Below are 22,468 nucleotides of genomic sequence, written 5' to 3'. Positions count from 1 at the left end.
TTAATTTATCCAACTGTTAAGGCAAAACATCTGTGGTGTGGTGGGGGGAAGGGGGGCCATCGATCTAACGTTAGCTCCTTCGAACCCAAAACATGCCTGGGCAAAATAAAAACAGTTCACCAACATGTATATCCTTACAGCTTACCACAAAGTCTTCCGAAAGGAAAAGGTCTGATGTTTATTTTTTATCTTCTGAATGCTTTCAACAACGATTCTTCGGAAGAGCAAACTGAGAGGGCGAAAATTCAAATCACTCCAGCACCGTAACGTTAACGTCTTCCTTGCATGCTCCCACTTCTTCTTCTTCTTCTTCCCTGCAGAAATACGCGCAAGGGCGCCTCCTAATGGTAGAAATTTGTCACTGTTGAGGTTACTTGTCTCAGACAAGTTGACCTCAGTCTTATTATGAAGTAACATGCTTTTTTCAACATGGAAGTAACTGTTACTTTACTCTAATCATTAAGATGCACACATTTGTTGCTGAAAGTAAAGTGAACAAGGTTAATGCAAGTTTACACAAGTGTTAGATTTTACAGTGAATTTACGCACTCCGCCAATAAACACACAGTGAGCTGCATGAAAGTGTACTCGCGAAAGTATTCCAATTGAGACAGTGTTGTAATAAAGCTTGTTAGCGTTAATGTTAACTTCATTACATTACATTTAGCAGACACTTCTTGACCAAAGTGACTTACATATGTCAGCTATATTACAAGGGATTACATTGTCCTCGGAGCAACTTGGGGTCAAGTGCCTTGCTCAAGGGCACAACAGTGGAAGCCGGGAATTGAACCGACAACTTTCAGGCTACTGCACGCTTGCCCAGCTCCTTAACCACTACACTACCACCGCTCATATCACTTACAGTGGGGAAAATAAGTATTGAACACGTCAACATTTTTTTCAGTAAGTATACTTCCAGTGAGGCTATTCGCATGACATTTTCACCGGACATTAGTATTAACTTAGGTAATCCACACATATATAAAAATCCAAACATCAATGTCTAAAAGTAGAGTTATGAGTAAAAAAAGTGGAATGGCACAGGGAAAAAGTATTGAACACGCTAAGAAAAAGCAGTACACAAAGGCAAGGAATGGCAAGGAACAAACTGGATTTTATCAGTAATTAGATAAATTATCCCTCCAATTTGTGCAAATTGATATAAGCTGGGTTAGTACATACTGGTGGGCTATAAAAAGGTTTTTTGTTACCAAGGTGTCACACAAGAAACATTTCATGATGGGTAAAAGCAAAGAGCCCTCCCAAGACCTTTGCAACCTTATTGTTGCAAAACATATCAATGGAACTGGTTACAGATGCACTTCAAAACTTCTGAATCATCCAGCAAGCAGTATTGGAGCCATTATCTGCAAGTGGAAGGAACATCACTGCATCATCAACTGGCCATGCACAGGAACTCCTTGCAAGATTTCTGACCAGGAAGTCAGAAGGATAGTCAGAAGAGTAGCCCAAGATCCAAGGACCACTCAGAGAAAGCTCCAGAAAGACTTGGAGGCAGCAGGTACAACTGTTACAGAGAAAATCATAGGTAATACATTCCACCGCCATGGCCTCTATGCACGCTCATCCCGCATGACTCTATTGCTGAAGAAAAACATGTCAAACCTCGTTGAAAGTTTGCTACACAACATTTGGACAATCCTATGAAATACTGAGAGAATGTATTCTGGTCTGGTGAGAGCAAAATTGAACTTTTCTGATGTCTACATACACACCATATTTGGAGGAGAAATGGCACTGTGCGTCACCCTAAAAATACTATACCAGGTTTGGAGGTTGTGGCATCATGGTGTGGGCTGTTTTTCATCTCATGGTACTAGCAGACTTTATTCAGTTGAAGGAATGATGAATGGAGTCATTTTGTTCCGGGAGAATCTTTACATCCACCAGGATGATGAGGATGAGACATGGCTAGACCTTCCAGCAGGACAATGATCCAAACCATTCAGCAAAGGAAACTCTCAATTGGTTTCAGAGAAAGGAAATCTAGGCCCTGACTTCAATTCAATTGAACAGTTTTGGACGTTAACTAAAGATCAGGATTCACAAGAGGGACCCCTGGAATCTTCAATATTAAAGGACTATCTGTTTAAAAGAATGGGCCAAAATCAGCCAGAATACTGTGACTGATTAGTTTTCGTCATACAGGAAATGCCTTAAAGCTGTCATTACGAATAAAGGCTTTTCCACAAAGTATTTAAGAAATTTCAGCAGGCGTGTTCAATACTTTTTTCCTGTGTCATTCCACTTTATTACACATAACTCTACCTATGGACTTTAATGTTTGTATTTTTTTATATGGGTGGATTACTATTATTAATAGTAATGTCTGGTGAAAATTTCATGCAAATAGCCTCATTGGAAGTATACTTACTGAAAAAAATGTTGACGTGTGCAATACTTATTTTCCCCGCTGTATATCAATACATAACCCCATTAAACCACTTAATACAGGATTTACAGTAAGTTGAGGAACTGACTCTAAATATACCTCCTCAGAGGCACTGTAGCTGCCTGGCTGCTCTAGCGGTTCAGGGCTTAAATTTCACTGCGGGATTGCGGGTATTGCGCATAATTTGTTCAAGTCCCGCAACTCTAGCCATCATAATGCGAGAAATTCCCGCATACACTTTTACAGCCTGTCTGATGACGTTAATATAGCCAATCATTAAGTGGCGTGAATGCGGTGCTATTGACCGGACTGATCAACTACCGAGTTGAATCGAACATAGCCTCATGCAGACGCACACACACACGGAGAGAGAGAGAGAGAGAGAACCACTTTGCGCTTACGCAAATAGGCTACGCTACCATGGCAAACTTTTACATCTGGAAAGAGCTCCTTGGTAACTATCCTGCTAGCTCAGGTCACGTCAACACTTGATCCCAGAAAGATTGTCTTCGACATGTTAGTTTTTTGAACATTTATTGTATCTAATGACATAGAAAACATAATGATTTGCATACACATACCGCACTATGCACAACTTTTATTCACTAGCGACTATAGCCTAAAACGTCAGGTTGAAGGGGGGCTAATTACTCCATAGAATTACTCTCACGTATTTTCTTAAAGTGACAGGCACTCAATTACGCCTACTCATCAGCAATGTGCACTCAATTGGACCTACACACCACATTAAAGATATGCCTAAGTGTTATAGGTTAAACGTCAATATGAGGCATTCAAATTACTAAATATGTTTAGCTACTAGTAATTACTAGTAAAATGCTATACTTAAAAAAAATGCATTATTAAATAAATACACTCTATATGAATTCAAAAATATATGATAGAAACATATCACATAAGCTATCATTTTCAGTGTGTGTTTGTGTGTGTGGAGAGAGTCAAGCAGAATCTAGGATGTCCACTGTTGTGAATGATCCCACTACAGTATATATTACTGATGACGTCAGGGTGGTGGGGGCCCCAAAATCAAACACTTTTTTTAAAAAAGTATCGAAGTATTGAAATCGCAATTCTTGACTTGGTATCAGAATCGACCCCCCCTCCCCCCTAAATTGTGTAAATCCCCCCTACATGAATAACCTAAGGGGGGAATTCCCCCCCATTTTGAAAAATGAATTTTAAGCCCTGTAACATATTCAATATATGGACAAAGTACATAATTCAAGACAATTTATGTCTTATTGTTATTAGAAAGTAAATATAGGCCAAAACAACATCAATTTGTTGACAATGCATTAAGCTCTTATATAAATGTGGCCAACTTGCTTTGTCTCTGCTTTAATACATTTCATAACTTCTGTTGTCCAAAGTAGGCTATATTAATTCCACATTGTGATCAAGTAACATGAATAAATATAGTAACTATAGTGATGGTAGATAAAGAGTAGAAGAAAAGTAAAAGCAAGAGTAAATAAATAATAATGAAATAAAATATATTTACAGTCACAGTGTCCACACAGGTAAAGCTGTTCGTATATTTCATTTAAGACCAGGATTAATCAAACTAGGACATGGTTCAAACAACAATCATGCATTATTTCTAAGACAACACACTTTGTGTTTACAACTTCGTCTACATAGTACTTTTCGAATCTTTGGAAGTTGGAGGCCATAAATTAATGGGTTTAATAGTGGGGGAAGAATCAGAAATTGTATAGCCAACGCATTACGTACACCAATTGGAAGATTTACTGAACCATCCCAGCTGTAAAATACATCAAACAATGCAGTCACAATATATATGACCATAACTACAATATGAGGCACACAAGTTTTACTGAACTTTGCTCTACCCTCACTAGATGATATACAAACATGGACAATATGAGCATAAGAAATTGAAATTAAAACAAACTGTATAAGATATACTGAAATAATCACCATACTCCATACCTGGTTGGCTATTGCTCGATAACACCCCAACATTAACATTGAAGGATTGTCACAGAATAGTTTATGGATGTGTGATCCACAAAAGGGTATTCTAGAAGTAAGGATAATAGCTATTGCTGTTACCAAATGAGAATAAAACCAGGCTAATACAAGCAACTTTAACACAGCACGTGGGAACATAATGCTGTGGTATTGCAGTGGTCTGCAAATTGCCACATAGCGGTCATATGATATCACTGTTAAAACTGTCATTTCACTTAATCCAGAGCAATAAATAACATACGTTTGAATCATGCACCAACTGTGGGCTATTGTGTGAATATCAGATTGCAAGTCCAGCAAAAATTTAGGGTAAAAACCAACAGTCCCGTAAAGTCCGTTTGCACACAGATTGCAGATGAAAATGTACATGGGCTCATGGAGGCTTCTATCCACTGTCACAATAAAAATCAAAGTTAAGTTGACTATAATAATGAGGGTGTAAAGGACAAACACCAACAAGAAGTATTGATGCTTGTAAACTCCTGAGTCCTGCAGCCCAGAAAGAATAAAGAATTTAGAAGTAGATAAGTTCCCCATTACTTCAGGCATGTTATTGTATGTGGATGCTACATGTATAATATACCAAGTAACATTTTATATTGTAAGACATAAAAGTATTTTTGATCAGTTATATTCACATATTGATGTTTAAAGCTGTATCTGAGAGTTGCAGTTCAGTGCCTACCTTTTGTTTTATGGTGAACACATAGCATGGCTAATTTATACCTTAACCTCCACCTTAGAGACCTACCATATTTGGGTTTCCACTGATGAACACGGAAATACCACTGAAAGTACATGTACCATAGAGCAGTACATGACATGACCGTCACATGGTGTTGCCACCTGCTATGTGAATAAAAATAAAGCATTCCATCTCCATCCACTACAATTCCTATAAACAACACATCACATCTCTAGTAATATTTAGGCTACTTCAACATGGATGAACGTATTAATAGCATACGTAGATAAAAATTAGAAATGATATGATCTACCCTTAATTAACAAAGTTTTCATGAAGTCTGGAGGGGCAAGCGATCTGCAATCTGTCGATATGACCAGCTATAACCCCCTAACACCTTTACCCATTACGCCATCCTTCATCACTCCATATAACAAACATATCTGAACAATTTTATGATGTCATAGTAGTATTTAATTGTTTTTTAATCACGGCTGAATGACCAGCAGCCTCATTTAATTACTGACGTAACTCAGTCTTTTGTGCCATTGGTTAACTTTGTCAATGAAAGCAACATCCCACATTAAACATAGAAGATGGTAGAGAAAAAAGCAAGAAAGAGGAGAATAAAGCTTTTAATTAAATTCAAATGGACATTTTATTATTTGTGGGAAAACATTTCCTTAATTAGCCTTCTTACATAAAATCATTGGTGAACCAAAACAGTGATATTGTACGATATTTGAGATGCATGCGCAACAGTTATCTCTAAAGATTGCTGTAGCCTACAGTGGTGGCGACTAGAGTTGCGAGTCAAAACATTGCTACGGTGCAGCTAGAGAGTTCAGAGTGCTCCTGACCACTCTTACCAACGAATGACATACAAAAGACATTCGTAGCAAAGTACCTTTTGGGAAATTCATGAAAATGTTAAGGTAGAGTTTAATGTTGAGCTTAAAAACTACATAGCGCTAAGGCTTCGGGAAACCAGCCCCATGGTTTTTCTTGGTCAGTGGTGTTATCATTTTTAGCGCCATTAAAATAGTATTTTCTTGACTACACGTCAGACCAAACCTATTTTGACTTTGAAACCCGCTTGTGGGTGCGCAATTGGCGAAATGCAATCACTGCGTTTGGTATAAAATAGTAACTAGACTTGTGTCTGGCTTGACGCCAGGTGTAAGATAGCAAATGCAGTTTGAAATGTAGCTTTTTAAAGGAGAATTCCGGTGTGATATTGACCTAAAGTGTGTTGAAACATGATACCGAGTGTGAACGTATGTCTCATAGCCCATCTCGGCTTGTCCCCTGCACTCCAAAATCTGGCGCTAGTTAGCCGATGCTACCAACAGCTTTTTCAATGGTGGTGCTTCGGCATCGGGCTAGCGATGCAAATAAATCACTGTTTTACACCATTTACGAGGCTCAATGTATTTCCACACTTGGTAGACTTCCGAGGGCCATGACATTTAAAACGAGACATTGAGATTGAATGAAGGGTGGCTCCCGTCTGATGACCCATTATCAGTATGTAAAGGTTGGCCTAGTTAGTTAGAATTAGTTACAGGGATGCAAACTGTGAATAAAATTATTTTAATAAAATTATTCCACCTTTGAGCCTATCAGTAACAAAGTTCGATCTACCTATAGACGGACAACATTTTAATGTAACCTAAGCCTTGTATCTAATGTTATGTGGGAATTGTAAGAACATAAGTGAAAACAATTCCTTACTTTAACCACGCAAGTGCATGTGTCGTTTATTAAAACGGTAGGAAAATTTCAATCAAAGACCGCGCTGTCCATCAACAAAAACAGCATGGTGTTAAAATGTCATTTAAAGTCTCGGACATATTAAAAGGGACAGCGATCACACAATGCATACAGTAGGCCCAAATGACAATTGAGTGAACGTAAAATGCTTTGACTAGCCTGCAAAATACTACATTTAGATAACAACTGTGTGTAGAACCACGCTAATGTAGTTAATGGTGAATTTATTACACAGCGTTCACATATAAAGCATTGAATAGGCTGATGAAATCTTGATCAGTTAGTTTAAGAGTTCTCATAAAAGGAACAGAAGGCCTACAGAATATTCCAAATGCACTACACCGTGTTCCAAATTATTATGCAAATTGGATTTTGAATAAACATTTATTTTTTTGTTTTTTAATTAAAGTCATGGATGGTATTGTGTCTCAGGGCTCTTTGGATCATTGGAATCAATCTCAGACACCTGTGATAATTAGTTTGCCAGGTGAGCCCAATCAAAGGAAAACTACTTAAGAAGAATGTTCCACATTATTAAGCATGCCACAGGTTTCAAGCAATATGGGAAAGAAAAAGGATCTCTGCTGCTGAAAAGCATGAAATTGTGCACTCCCTTGGACAAGGTATGAAAACATTGGATATTTCACGAAAACTGGTGCGTGATCATCGTACTGTGAAGAAATTTGTCGCCGATTCAGAGCACAGGCGGGTATGTTGAGTTTCTGACTGACCACTTTCTTCCGTGGTACAAAAAGAAGAACCGTGCCTTCCGTAGCAATATCATCTTTATGCATGACAATGCACCATCTCATGCTGCAAAAATACTTCTGGGTCATTGGCTGCTATGGTCATAAAGGAGAGAAACTCATGGTGTGGCCCCCCATCTTCCCCTGTCCTCAACCCTATTGAGAACCTTTGGAGCATCATCAAGCAAAAGATCTAGGAGTGTGGGAGGCAGTTCGCATCCAAGCAGCAGCTCTGGGAGGCTATTCTGACATTACTGCAAAGACATTAAAGCAGAAACTCTCCAAGAACTCACAAGTTCAATTGATGCAAGAATTGTGAAGGTGACATCAATAAAAGGGTCCTATGTTAACATGTAACTTGGCCTGTTAAGATGTTTTTGATTGAAATAACTTTGATTTAATTTATATGACCTAATGCTGCAAATGTAACAAATGACCATTTTTAGTTCTTTACAACCTATAAAATGTTTTGAAACTCTGTGCATAATAATTTGGAACAGTGCATTTTGAGAAAATTACTGTTATCATTCGGAGGTTTGTTCAACGGTTGACTTGAAAATTATACTGACTGTCATTTGCATCAACTATTTAGGAAAATCTGAGAAAAATGTAATTTGCATAATTTGGAACGCAGTGTAGTTTCCTTTCACAGTGACAAGTCACTTCCACTGCAACATAAAAGTTGAAACCATGTTCTATTAGAAAGCATCTAGCTTGTGACATGAAGTTTTAGGAGGTAAAAGGGAACAAACTGTGTAACCTAACCTTCCAAAGTCAATGTATTTGACTTATAATTCAAATATTCCTGTCAATAGCAGACCCCAGTATCGCATCGAATCGCTACAAATTTTTAAGTAGTGAAAATAATCAAATCATGTCGTGTTACTCTCTTTTGCATCCCTGTACTTAGGAATCCCTGATCAATGTGATTGGCTAGGTTGGACAAAGTAGTGAGTCTGGAAACCAAGCTAGCTATTTACCTACCCTGTGAGCCATTGGTGGGGTTGAAGGGACAGGAGGTTCGCCTGACGGACCACGCACGTAGCCTTCTTGTCTGCAGACTTCATAACTGCTACAACAAGCTCCCCATGTGTTTCACTCCAGAGTTGTTGTATCTTCAACAGAAGTAAATATTTGTTAGCGATTATGCATTTTTAAAAACAGACGGTTGCATTTGTTCTGAAATGTGTTTGTTACAGTAACCTATGTACCTTCTTGTCCTTGCAGTTGGTGTCAGCAGAGCAAGAAGAACTGCAGTCGTCTTCGTCAGGCACAGGAGGTTGCACGGGACTCCCTGGTGTTTCTTGGCTCTCGGTTTTTCTAGCTGGACAGGGGGATGTGGCTGGGCGCATGATAAAACCCCTGACTTGTTTCTGTTGGGTTTTTTTTTTTTGGCCCATTGTTCTTGACTTTGGTCAAGATTTTTTTTTTTCTGACAAAGCCCACAGAATGTAGATCTAGGTTATACCGCATACAGTGTTCGATATACCTCCCCCCTCAGTGAGTGGTGAAGTTCCTGTACGAAGGCTGCTGCTCTGAGGGAATGCTTCCCCTGTAGGATCTTGTGTTTTACCAGGTTGAACCACAATTCAACGGGGCAGTTAGATTGCCTTGTACAATTTGATAGAAGTAGCAGACCCCTCCAAAGGGGGGATATGCCCAGATAATTGTGGAAGAGGTTATTGATGAATCCTGGGCAGTAGTATAAGTTTTGCACGTTGCCTTCACTGCGGTCTAATTGGGAAAACTCTACGTAAATCTCCCTAAAAAGGTTGAAAATAGGGATCTTCCCATGATGAAGGTGGCACTTTGGTCCTCGTTTTTGCCATTTGGGCTCCTCTCAGGGTTATCAGGTCGTTGGCTTTGTGGTGATTTTTGCCTAGAAATGAAGCCAGTAAGTTCATCTACACTGGCTTGGACCATGGTGTTTGTCCTTAATGGTGTAAAGACTATGGCCTGGCTAACGTCAGACCTCATCTCATTGAGATGGGGTCTGGGAACTACAAGTTCATTTTCTCGTATTTGAAACGTGGTTTACGAATGCCCAGAGCCGTTTATTGGGCGCTACAAATGTCTATCAAATGCGTCTATACGTAGCTCATAACCTCGTCGGTGTCTCGTCATCGTCTTGCTGTCCCCCCTCCGTTCTGTTATTGCTTCCTTCGTTGAGGTGAAAACGAAGTCCATGGAATCCAGGCTGCCTAGCAGTGTGAATAAAATTGCGCGCAAGGCAGCATGGGAAAACCCAGGCTATAAAGACTATGCACATATGAGAGAAAATGGTCTTGGCTGCCTGCAGAGTTTTTGCAGTTCTGGAGAAGTGCAAAAACAAAAAGTTGCGAAGTCAAGTAAGCCCTTATCGTTGGTACACTTGCTAAAGCCATTGCGGACAGCCTTCAGAATGTGCACCGCACACAGATGTGTCATTACTCACCATGTCCGTGATGGGAAGTGGAGGCGAATTACGGCTATTCCCAGGTAGCACCAGTGAGTAATACAATACCCTTCTGCTCTGTAGGGGGATTTTTGCGACTACGCCTCCAGTTGCATCCAGGTGAAAAACTGTTCGTGAACTTCTCTTGGTTCTCCTGGAGGTGCGCAGCCAAGATTTGTAGACCAGTTTCACTGTATAAATGGACCCCGAGAGGATCTATTTGTAGGTGCTGGATGTATCCCAGGATGTGTTTGTAGCCAGTGTCGGCATCTCTGAGAACCTGCTGGGTGAGTGAAAGCTCCACCAAGTAGTCACTGTGGAATCGGCCCTGTTGCCTCACCTCGGAGGAGATAACTTTTAAAATATCCCGAGTAAGGCTCCTGGTGATGTTTCCAGCAATGATCTCCTCTGTAGGGGTTTTGACTAGTCGCCTGCATGCATCATGCATACGTTTTCGGGAAATATCATACCTAGGTAGTGCACAATTTCACGCTTTTCAGCAGCAGAGAGATCCTTTTTCTTTCCCATATTGCTTGAAACCTATTGCTTGAAAATATCATACCTTACAAATTTCATACCTTGTCCAAGGTAGTGCACAATTTCATGCTTTTTCAGCAGCAGAAAGATCCTTTTTCTTTCCCATATTGCTTGAAACCTGTGGCATGCTTAATAATGTGGAACATTCTTCTTAAGTAGTTTTCCTTTGATTGGACTCATCTGGCAAACTAATTATCACAGGTGTCAGATTGATTTCAATGATCCAAAGAGCCCTGAGACACAATACCATCTATGAGTTTAATTGAAAAACAAAAAAATAAATGTTCATGACACTTAAATCCAATTTGCATAATAAGTATATTATATATGACGTTTGCCAGTTTTGATTGAATTGAGTAGAAACTGACATTAAATCATGTTGAAGTAAAGGAAATGTATGAGTTTGGGCTTACAGTGTGTCACAACAATTAATAAAGCAGTTTGAAAATGAGTATGCACTTCTAGTCTAATAAAAAATATAAGCTATGCGTTGGAGCTATTTGTGGTTTAAATTTCTTTAGTATTAACATCCTTGATTTATTATTATTATTATTATTATTATTATTATTATTATTATTATTAATAATAATATTATTATTATTTGTTATTATTATTATTTGTTAATGTTAAACTGGGTTTATGTTTCTTTATTATTTGTATTTTGTTTTCCATTATGGGACTTTGATTTAAGCTTACGTTAATTGAATGGGCCATCAGGTGTAAAATTTGCATATGTACAGTGGGCAGTGCTTGGACTTGGCCAGCTTCCCTCACAGTCCGCATGCAGGATCACGCGACTTTAATTTGTATTTTTCCAGTGATGCTGCAACAACCCAAACAACCGGCAGATGTCTCAAGTGAGCAGGGTGTCTCGTAAAAAGAAATGGAGCCTGGAAAACCCTACACAGGCTTGACTACAGACTTTAGCAGACTGGTTTAGAAATAATTTAATAGCCAGAAATATGCCTGCCCTGCCCTAATAAAGACATATTTGGTTAATTGCAAGTGAATCCCGTTTGCAGCCGTAGAAGAAACGCAGGACAAATTAAACATTCTGGTTTTCTCCGAGTGCAACGATGATAGACAGACATCATTTGGACAAAATATAGAGCATATTAACCTCCATTGCTCAGCCAAATGCCTTCCTGTTACGTCCTGTTATCGCGGAGTTACAGGCGATAAACGATTTTTGATGGTCACAAGTTTACTTCATTAGGGACTGTTCGTTATTTATTTAACCGGAGGAGTTTTGGGAGTATTAGTCAAAAAAGACGTGACCCTCCCTCGTCAGCAAGTAATTTTTTTATGACCCTCCAAAGTGATTATGAAAAAACGCATGACCCTCCCCTTCAATTTATTGATGCCTTCTGTAGGCTACTGGGTCAATTTGGGAGCTTGCATGCTACCACTCCTTTCTTAAAATGCCTTGAAAAGGCTGTCGTTTGCACAATTTCATAAATAATCACCGGGACCGAAACGGCCTACCTGTCAACTTTTTCCGGGTTTATCACGTACTGTATTTTAAGTTTTTTCCCCGTCTTAGGAGGAGCTGCAGGGCCGTCGCAATCCAACTGTCGTGTGTTAAATTATTGTGATTACGAGCCAGTGGTTTTAAAACATTGTGTGACTCGGACATCTAACGAAATGCAACAGACTCATATCGTCCTCGCATTCGCAAAATGAGGACATACAGACTGCTCAGATAACAGGTGTACCTCCAGTTATGCACGGTTTTAGTCAAGTCATTTAAATGTGCTGGTGAAACAGTTGTGTACTCTATTGTTATTTATCCCCTATTCACCCACGCCGTCAATTCTGTGGCGCAGTGCGTTAAGGCCGGCTGATGACCGCCGCCGTTACGCAGCAGTTATCTGTCCCCTGTCCAAGAGTTCGAATCTGGGTTAAGCGTAGTTAGCTTTTGGGAAACGCACCCCTGATGTCTGATGTGTGATCAGTGGAATATGGGGAGGGAAGTGGCAGTGTTTTTTTGCGCGTCTGCAGAAGTCCGCCAAATATGAATGTAATTCTGCGGCATAAAGCAGATGTATTTGTTAATTGTACAGAAAAATAAAAATGACATGTCAAACAGTCAATTGACTACATTGCAGTCAAGAAGTAGGGAAAATGAATTTACGAAATCAAAACGTGGGTCATAGTTGTCTAAGCCTCTATTGCGTAGCCTGTTAAAAACGTCGCCAGATAGTATTAAATCGGCAACAACATTGTTTTCTGCAGAAGCCTACAGATTAATTCTGAACAGTTATTTCTCTACTGGCTCAATTATCACACAAGACACTGTTTTGATTTGCGTAGTTGCGTTACCCCCAACACTGACAATAATGTAGACAGCAAATTTCGATTTTGATTTTCGTTACCACCGTGTAGTCAAGCCTTAAGCCGTATATACCCAAGTAGCCTAAATCGAGGTAATGTTTAATTATTACCCAATAGTTACATGATTTATTTTGTTATTGAATTCGTAGGCTGGGATTCCTCTCGGCAACAATTATGTTTAATGGTAGCCTCCTGCTTTTTCAGAAGGGGCGGCAGGCAGAGCGATGTACAGTGGCAGAGCAACGCACAGTGGCTGAAAGTGGTACTAAAGCTTCACACAGCTTCACGCCTCGTAATGCGCGACTGAAGTGGCCATTTGAAACTGGCGCCCACTGTAGGTCAAGTGGGATGGGTCTGAAAGGGCACCGGGGCATATATTTTTTTACCAGGGATCAGAGAGGTGAAGGCTGTGTTTGCTGGCTGTAACTTGCTGACGAAAATGGTGAAGAATAAACCAACATTGAAATGCCTTTTTTGTTATGGACATTGATTTTGTTTTTGTTAACGAAAGGACACATAGCCAATACACTATGTTTCTGGTGAGGTACAGAGGCAGGCCTGGGAAGCAATAAGACACAGTTGTATGTTCTCAAAAACATCAAACTTTATTACAGGAATATATTAGAATGATTGGCCTTTACATGTATGAAACTAATGCTTGATATTTGAGTGTATCAAAATGGATCGATGAAGAAAAGTCATGCATTGTACATTCGAAGCAAAAAGGGCAGGGCAGCACATATACTTGGTTACTTGTTTCAGTGTTTGTGTGTCTAAGAGCAGGCTGTACTGTAAGTAAGAAGGAAAGTAACACAATTCACACGAGCAGAGTAATGCCAGGTACAGCTCAATACAAATATCAGAGAAAAACAATTACCATGTTACTGTTTATCAATTAATATTTAATTCCATTTTAGAGCAAAATATCCAAAGAGGTTAATGAAGCAGGACAACAATCATCTGTTATTTCTAAGATAACACACACTTTTTTGTTTGCGACTTTGTTTGCATAGTACTTTTCGAATCTGTGGAAGTTGTAGGCCATAAATTATTGGGTTTAGTAGTGGAGGAAGAATCAGAAATTGTATAGCCAATGCATTACGTACACCAATAGGAAGATTTACTGAACCATCCCAGCTGTAAAATACATCAAACAATGCAGTCATGATGTAAATTACCATAACTACAATATGAGGCACACAAGTTTTACTAAACTTTTTTCTACCGTCACTGATTGATATACAAACATGGATAATATTAGCAGAAGAAATTAAAATGAAAACTAACTGTACAAGATAAACTGCGATTGCCATCATACTCCATACCTGGTTGGCTATGACTCGATAACATCCCAGTTTTAGTATTGAAGGATTGTCACAGAATAGTTTATAGATGTAAGATCCACAAATGGGTACTTTAGAAGTAAGGAGTATACCTATTGCTTTTGCCAAAAGAGGACAGGCCCAGGCTAGTACAAGCAACTTTAACACAGCATGTGGAGTCAAAATGCTATGGTATTGCAGTGGTCTGCAAATTGCCACATAGCGGTCATAAGACATCACTGTTAAAACTGACATTTCACACAGTGCAGAGCTATAAATCACATACGTTTGAATCATGCACCAACTGTAGCTTATCATGTGAATATCAGATCGCAGGTCAAGCAAAATTTTGGGATAAAAACCAACAGTCCCATAAAGTCCGTTTGCACACAGATTAGAGATGAAAATGTACATAGGCTCATGGAGGCTTTTATCCACTGTCACAATAAAGATCAAAGTTGACTATAATAATGAGGATGTAAAGGATAACCACCAACAAGAAGTACAGAGGCTTGTAAACTCCTGATTCCTGCAGCCCAAAAAGAATAAAGAACTTAAAAGTAGAGATATTTCCCATTATCTCAGGCATATTTCATGTATTATAATGCTATAATCTGTTGGAACATCATGAAGTAGCAATTAAAAACATCCTCATACAATCACATCACACCGAGTAACATCTCATATTGTAACATTACATCATAATTAAGTATTTTTTATTAACATATTCAGATATTGGTGTTTAAAGCTATCTTATGGCTACCTTTTGTTGTACTGTGAACACAGGCACTAGATAGATAGCTCATTTATACCTTAACCTCCACCTTAGGGACCTGATGAACAGCAATGCAAGTCTGGTGCAATGCCATTCACATAGCTGCCAACTCTCACGCATTGGCCGTGAGACACACGCATTTGATTAGTTTCACACACTCACACGCCACACCCCCGATTTCTCACGCTGAAGTGTTAACCCGGTCGGTCAGATGCCTGAAAAATGAGTTTAGCCTATCTACAGATACCTGTTGAGCCAACGTTATGCTTTCAGAGACGGGGAGAGGGTTCAAGAGCACCCCCTGTCTGTGGAATTTTCTAAAATTTCGCTCATTTGCGATGCTAGGCTACTTCAGAAGCCATCCCAGGAGCGTTTCAGGTAGTGCTATGCTTTGAGTATTATTGAGTATTTTTCACGCTGAAGTGTTAACCTGGTAGGTCAAATACCTGGCAGATGAGGTTCAACTCAACTAAACCTATATGATATCACACATCATGCGAACGAGCGGAATCTAAGCTTTCCAATGATATTAGTGCCAAGTTGCTGTAATAAATGGTTCGCGAGAAAATTATAATTGAACCGACGTGCAATTTAGCTAATCATATTTGCATTTTGCACACAGTGCACACCCATTACTCTCGGTTTAATATCTCACTAACCCTTCACACAACACGTGGCAAACCCAATATCACTCACAATAAACAGCAAACCATACCGAATATGAGGATATAAAGCATGCCTCTGTGCAATAAGTGGTTCTTGAGTAATCCGGTTTTGAAATTGCAACACATTTCTACATAGCCTCATTGGGGCGAAATCATAATGTATTCTAATGTAAACTATTTGTCAGTAGGCCTACATACATTTTTGTAAATTGCTCAGCCATAGATTATCCCACTATCATGTTGTATATTGTCAGGTTCCAGCCAATCCCACTTAAATGAATATATTTATATTGGCATGCTTCCTAGTGACATTAATGCAAAAATATGAAGAAAAGTGCAACATATGTCTGAGTGGTCTGTGCAACATATGTCTGCACTTTCTTATGTCTGCACTTTCTTAAGTACGTGTGGTGTCCGCGCATTAAGGTCATCATTTGAGATTTCAAATGAATTGTAGTTTCTAATTGGTTGGCGTGAAACTGAATGTGTTTGTGATTTGTTGGTGCAGCTGTAGCCCACCCCCTTCCGTATTTTTATGTTTTTTTTAGCTCCATGAGCAGCCAGTGACTGGTCCGTGACACACGCGCCAGTTTGCGAACCACTGACTTAGACAAACAGAGGGAGGATCCGACAAAGGACAAAGAGACAGGGGGGTAGAAATACACAGACCAATTAACAGAGAGACAGAGGACTGGACGAAACCAACGAGACAATAATGGGGAACAGGTGTGGAAGCAGAAAGGAGGGAAAACTAACAAGACAGGAAGCACAGACCAAATAAGGAGATGGGGCGGAGACAAAGACAGGTGACAGGCAGGTAACACAAAGCACATGGGGAACAGGCAAAAACAAACACAGGACAATACACAAAATGGCCACCAGGGTGGCACAAACTCCAACAGTCCGGGCCAGATCCTGACATTAGTTGCAATAAGCCAACATAACTCAGTCATAACAGATACAGTAACTTTGTTAGGTACCTTGATTTACACATGTGGGCTATAACATAAGTTCAAAAACGATAACCAAAATCAATTTGAGAAAACAAGGCTCCAAGTAATAGCAAAAGGAAGTTAGGGCCTACTGAGAAAGTGTGCATATGTGGCTCAACTTAGATTTGGCCATTTCTTAAGATTGCAGAATAAACTGCAAGCTAACTTTTTTTTACTGTAACTCAAGCCCTTAACTCTACATTCAAAGTACAGTAGCAAAGGCATACACAATGTCACTGTGCATGTGTGCATGTTTGCATCTTCATTGTTACTATTGTAACTTGATATTGATACTGTTAGCCTATCTAAGTATAGCTTACTGGAATTTGGTTATTCCAGTTAACCCATAGCTAAAAGGGAGCTATAAGCAAACTACTGTATGTCTCTGTTGCAGGGGTCTCCAACCTTTTTGGGAATGAGGGCTACATGAGGGACCCAAAATCATATGGAGGGCTACTCATTTCAGGCACCTCATCCCTTTTTTGTGAGAGTAATCCTCCTAAATAATAGGCCTATGTGATTTTGACATTTAAAATATAAATATTACGGTATGTAGGCCTAAAAGCCTTTATATATTAAGCAACTGTATTTTTTAACTGATTCTTCAATACTTCAATATCGATATGCAACACTACCAACAATTTTGTTCAGTTTGTTCATTTCAAAGTTTGCATGGGGAATCTAATCAAATTTTTCATGTGATTTTTACATTTAAATTATAAATATTACGGTATGTAGGTCTAAAAGCCTTTATATATTAAGCAACTGTATTTTTCTGATTCTTCAATACTTTAATATCAATATGCAACACTACCAACAATTTTGTTCAGTTTATTCATTTCAAAGTTTGCATGGGGAATCTAATCTAATTTTAACAAAAAAAGCTATCTTTTGTGCAATTAATAATTTAGATTACAATTTTTAGGACAAAACAGCAACCTTCTCACAGAATTTCCAACAAAGCCCTGCAAAAAGCCCAAATAAAAGCCCCAATAAAAGACAAACTCCTATAAAACAGCTCGGAATACTAATTTAGTCCCAAACGTAAAAAGTGACGTTATTTGCGCTCTTTGCTAAATGGAGTTGGCATACCACAGCAGTTAGCTAACTCACGAGTCACGACTAATCGTTAGTTAGCGTTAACTCATGCTGTGAACGTTTACAAGTCAAATACATAACATTAGACTAACGTTAGCCAACTTATATTCAGTACGCTAGTTCGCAGTGTTGTTTTTTTTGCACTACAACTTTTGAATTTTTTGAACAAGAGTTATGTTGGTGCTGTAAAAGAGTAAACAGGCTGGCCTTTCATTTTGTATAACAGTACAAATGTTTTATTTATTTTATTTTGTGTAAAGCAGAAGTTTTTTGCTGTGCAAAACTGTTTATTAGTGATAATTATTTGGTATTTAATTGAGATACATTATGGTTTTTATTAACCAAGCAACAGAAAAATAATCATTAGATTAATCGTCTAATTAGTCGTTAGATTAGTCGACTACTCGATAAAATAATCGCCCGATTAATCGTTTAATAACTAATCGTTTACCCCCAGGCCTACTACTTACATTCTTAAAATGGTTCTGGTCTGCAATTAATTATCAGGGTTTCCCGCAGCACTTTGCAGTCAAGGCGGCCGCCTTGGCAAAACAAGCCTGCCGCCTTAACTACGTCGTCAAAAAAAAAAAAAAAAAAAATACCTGTTCTTTTTCCTCCCTTTCATTCCAAACCGTGACCAACGCCAATCTCGCCAAAATTAAGAAGAAATGAATCGAAAAATAATCAGATTTTATAATCTTTACATATGTGATATGCCTCCGAATCAGAGCTAGTGAGCGGAGCTGAGCGGTGCAAAAATATCGCTCCTCGTTCTCAAGAATCAGTCAAATCACGAACAGCCACAACTCGTTTAATTGTCAGGTGTGATGAAATGTGTTCATATTCCACTTTTTATGTCATAAACGTTGCAGGCCTATGGAAAGGTTTAGTGGTAGGGTTGTCCAATGATCAAGTTGTTGCTTCAATTTGTGTTTTAATTTATGCGATGCACCGATGCTGGGTTCATCCGTTTGGCGAAGGTTTAAAATATTTAGCCGACTGCGTGATTTGTCATTTTCGTTCTTTTGGCAATTGATCCCGACTGATCCCTTTAGTTAACGTTGCCAAGCTTGTTTGTCTTTTAAGTCTTTTAAAATAAATGTTCTGAGTGAAATATATTGCCGTTGCTCTTAGTTCAAGCGCGCAAGACTGACGATAGACGGGCCTAGGCCCGTCCAGGCCCATCCGTGCCTACGCACATGCTTTCTAAATTATTTAGCTAACTCCATCCCCATCAATGAACTTAGGCTATATGGCCAATATCTTTGAAATTTAACGGTCTTGGTTTTATTAGTGGGCATGCCTCAGACTCGTGGTGTGAGCGGTATGGGAGCGGAACAGAGCGGCCACTCCGGCCTCTAAATTAAAAAGCGCTCCGCGCTCAAATTCCATCCATATTACACAAAACTATAAAATGATCTAAACTTCATTCACTCTCGGTGTATAGATCAGGACAGACTTGCGGAACAGGCTCCAGGTCAACAGTCTGCCAGCCTGCATGAAGATAAGCATTAATGGTCCAATAGTAAAACAGTGCAATTACCAAAGGGCCCTTGAAATGATCTTTTTCAAGCCAAGGAGGATGACTTGTAACCATGCTAGTTGTCAGCTCTGCCATAAGTAGTGACTGATCACATTTGCACATTTTGTTGTTTTGCACTTTCTTTTGCACTTGTTCTATAGTTTGTAATAGTCTTTGTTAAAATTGCACAAATATTTTGAAATATTTGTATACTATTGTATAGTTTGTTTGGTGTTGTTACTTTGTTCTTTGTTAACTGTTATTTTGAGAAGCTAGTTATTTATTTATAATGTAGTGTTTAATAAATAATTGTTAAATATACAGAGTCTGTAGTGCATCACACAAACAAGACGCCAACACCCACACCCCCCTACCAACGCCAACCGATACAAGAACCCCTCCCCCCCCCCCCCGGGAACACATTTCCTGCGGGAAACCCTGAATTATCTATTAAAAACTTCACAATGGAGGATGTTTTTACAGTGTGATCTGCAGGCGACTTTTTGACTATTTTAAGAAAATACGCTGCGGGTCATTGGGTCATGCTCAAGGTCCAGAAGTAGAGTGCTCAAAGCCCGTCAATGGCCTTGAAAGGCAAAGTATTTAACCAACTTTGGCTCCTTTATTCAGCCTATATTAAAATCTGCCTGGACTGTCTTTTGTTCAATAGAGGGACTCAGGAACTTGGAGCGTTAGACAGGTTGCTGTAAATGACACCTTTCAGTAAATTCCTTTGAAACCACTCTTGATCAAGGTCTTAGAAATGCCAGGCATATTACAGGCCATGTCATGGCAGCAAATCTGCAGTAAAATGGTGGATGCAGTGGTGGAGTCAGCTGTTAGGTGAAGTCTGTTCAAAATGTATTTCCATAGACATTCTATGTAAATGAGCTTAAGGGGAGCACACTGTACCCTTTAAGCTCTTCACTGTACCCATTAAATGTGTTAAAAATGTATGAATTGTATGAATGTATACTATATGCTTTTGCATGAACCGCTTCTGGATCCCAAGGGGGGTGATGTGTACCTATATCAGAATTTGAGGTAGATCAAACATGACTTTTGTTTTGACCAAATGTCATGGAAGCAGAAAGGGTCAAACTATCATAACATCAAAAATTATGGTGGTAGAGTGCTAAAGCGGTACTTTCACATTAGGACAGTGCAGTGTGACAAGGGTTCGTCTGAATTCAGAAAGATTGTGTTTTGTCTTCTGCAACCAGGTAAAGATACAAATCTGGCAAATTTGTATCTGATCTACTACTTGATGTGTCCATGTATGTGCCAAAGAAGCCTAGCAATGCAGTCAGATCGGATGTTCATTCCATCCAAAAAGGAGGTATTTTCAGAAATCCTTCAAAATTACCATCCATCGAATTGTGATCAGGTCAGGATCACGACTAATTGCAATCACCTGGGCGTGCGGGCTGGGGGTCATGGGTACGTAACTTCCTTCCCGACAAACACAAAAGAAGCTCTCCCAAATTGTTTAGTACGCAAGTTGCTTGTCGCTGGTCGGTACAAACCGCGCACTTCATGCTGGGTTTTGGTTGCGAACAACTCCCTCGCTGTGGTCTGGGTAGGTGGAATGTTTCATGTACTCCTTACACTTTTAATGTGAGTTGTTGCCACTGCCGTAGACCACGAACATTTGTCTGACATGTAGGTAATATCATAAAGTGAGTTTGTGTTTAGCCACGTAGTTTGAACACGGGGCAGGTGGTTGTAGTGTCGTAACGTTTGGCTCATCTTGCTATAGACTGTCATCTCCTCCCTACTCCTCCTGTTTCCCTGTGACTACCAATGCGAATGCTGGACGTGGAGGTAGGCCTCTTACAATAGCAACATTGCAATAGCTATGGTCAAACACTCAACTAATGTGAGCAGACTAAGTTAGCTATACGGGCCAAACAACAGCATGCAGCGTCTGTAATTTTCGCTCCCTTGTTTTTATAGCTGACACACTTCCCTCCTCTGCTCCTGTTACCCTGGGCTAGCTCGCATTGTGGAAAAGGCCGAGGTAGGCATTGGTTATTGTTCTAACAGTGTAACGGTCCTATTTTAAATATGTATCTGGTACAATGTTTTCTTTTTTTTACATGTCGCTTGACTTATGAACAATTAAACTTCATAAAAACTGTTGTGTGTTGTTATGAAATGCGACATAACCATGGACCAGGGTGTTAAATGTTTCTCCACAGTTTGACCACTGTTTTCCCCCATTAGAGTTTCTTTTGGTATTAGTCAGTGTTAAACTAACAGCACGTCAAAGTTGGATGTACGGTATGCTTGTTTGTGTTGGTTTATTTTCTTTGTGTTGTATGCTTGTCTGAGTGTGATACACTGGTGCATTTACACTGTTTGCCAGGGTCTGTTACACGACCAGGTGTAGTGCTGTTGCCATCCCTGAGCTCATATTAGCAGCCAGTTAGCGATTTCAGACTGTTACTCCGAGGCTATTGAGACTTATCCCTCCCCCCGGCAGTATTAGTTTTTAATGGGTTCTTGTAACCCCTGACTTAGCTTATCCATAGGGGTCTATCTATGCCCCAGGTGGTATTAGTTCATATTGAGTTCTTTGTGACTCCCAACCTAGTTTCTCCACACAGTAGACTGTTACTCTTGGGCCATAGGGGTCTATGTCCCAGGTAGTATTAGTTCATTATAGCTTCTGCTATTCATGGTAGCTGTATCGGTAGCACTCCACTGGCGCTGAATAGCGTGTTTGTCTTGTTTTTGTTTTGTCTTGTATTGTTTCCTTTATTGAATGCCCCCTCCTTCCCCCTGTTTGCTAGTATGGCCTGCTAGGTCTCTTAGGTAACGCAGTTAAGGTACTCTAGGACTGCCACCTTCCCCTAGTTTGCGGTGAGGGCACATTCTAGTGGTTGAGCGTGTACTGAACACCTATTTATACTCGTGTGGGTTGTATTTAGAAAGCTTGAGTGTTACACTCGTGTTGGTGTGTGTGTGTATGGCCATAGATCACTTTTGGGGCTGGGCAGCCATCCGAGGGTTACTGTACCTGTGTTAATTCAGGCCGTGTAGCAGCCATCAATCCACTGGGCATTTAATCTATGGTTATGTGTATTACATTTTGTTTTCTTTGATTATTTTGTATTGTGATTTTGTTTTTATCGGATTTACCTACTGTAC

The 22,468-nt window shown here is 39.5% G+C and overlaps 2 protein-coding genes across 2 annotated transcripts; both read right to left on the bottom strand.

The window, feature by feature from the left end:
- Positions 1 to 4,024: 4,024 nt before the first annotated feature.
- On the bottom strand, positions 4,025 to 4,969 carry LOC121683445 (olfactory receptor 52N5-like). Its single transcript, XM_042063081.1, has 2 exons — positions 4,777 to 4,969; positions 4,025 to 4,506 (listed from the first exon to the last, which is right to left on the bottom strand). The coding sequence occupies exons 1-2, from the start codon at positions 4,967 to 4,969 to the stop codon at positions 4,025 to 4,027; spliced, it is 675 nt and encodes a 224-aa protein (XP_041919015.1).
- Positions 4,970 to 8,616: 3,647 nt separating this feature from the next.
- Positions 8,617 to 20,753, bottom strand: LOC121683444 (olfactory receptor 2C3-like). Its single transcript, XM_042063080.1, has 7 exons — positions 20,682 to 20,753; positions 19,228 to 19,287; positions 13,958 to 14,725; positions 13,687 to 13,730; positions 10,140 to 10,501; positions 8,848 to 8,960; positions 8,617 to 8,751 (listed from the first exon to the last, which is right to left on the bottom strand). Exons 1-7 carry the CDS (start codon positions 20,751 to 20,753, stop codon positions 8,617 to 8,619), a joined length of 1,554 nt encoding a protein of 517 aa, XP_041919014.1.
- Positions 20,754 to 22,468: the final 1,715 nt, after the last annotated feature.

This window comes from Alosa sapidissima, chromosome 15 (assembly GCF_018492685.1).
Source record: "Alosa sapidissima isolate fAloSap1 chromosome 15, fAloSap1.pri, whole genome shotgun sequence".
Lineage (NCBI taxonomy): Eukaryota > Metazoa > Chordata > Actinopteri > Clupeiformes > Clupeidae > Alosa > Alosa sapidissima.
The sequence above is the reverse complement of the archived record's forward strand: the minus strand, read 5'-3'. Positions and strand labels throughout refer to the sequence as shown.

Bases quoted from the DNA above. Each gene is read 5' to 3' on its own strand.
- LOC121683445 (XM_042063081.1), bottom strand. From the start codon at position 4,969: ATGGGGAACTTATCTACTTCTAAATTCTTTATTCTTTCTGGGCTGCAG. The intron at 4,507-4,776 runs GTGCAAACGGAC...ATTTGGTAACAG, and splicing joins CATTTTCATCTGCAATCTGT to CAATAGCTATTATCCTTACT.
- LOC121683444 (XM_042063080.1), bottom strand. From the start codon at position 20,753: ATGACCCCCAGCCCGCACGCCCAGGTGATTGCAATTAGTCGTGATCCT. The intron at 14,726-19,227 runs GTGAATGAAGTT...TCATTATTATAG, and splicing joins TCCTGATCTATACACCGAGA to TCAACTTTGATCTTTATTGT. The intron at 8,752-8,847 runs GTACATAGGTTA...CTTCTGTTGAAG, and splicing joins CCAACTGCAAGGACAAGAAG to ATACAACAACTCTGGAGTGA.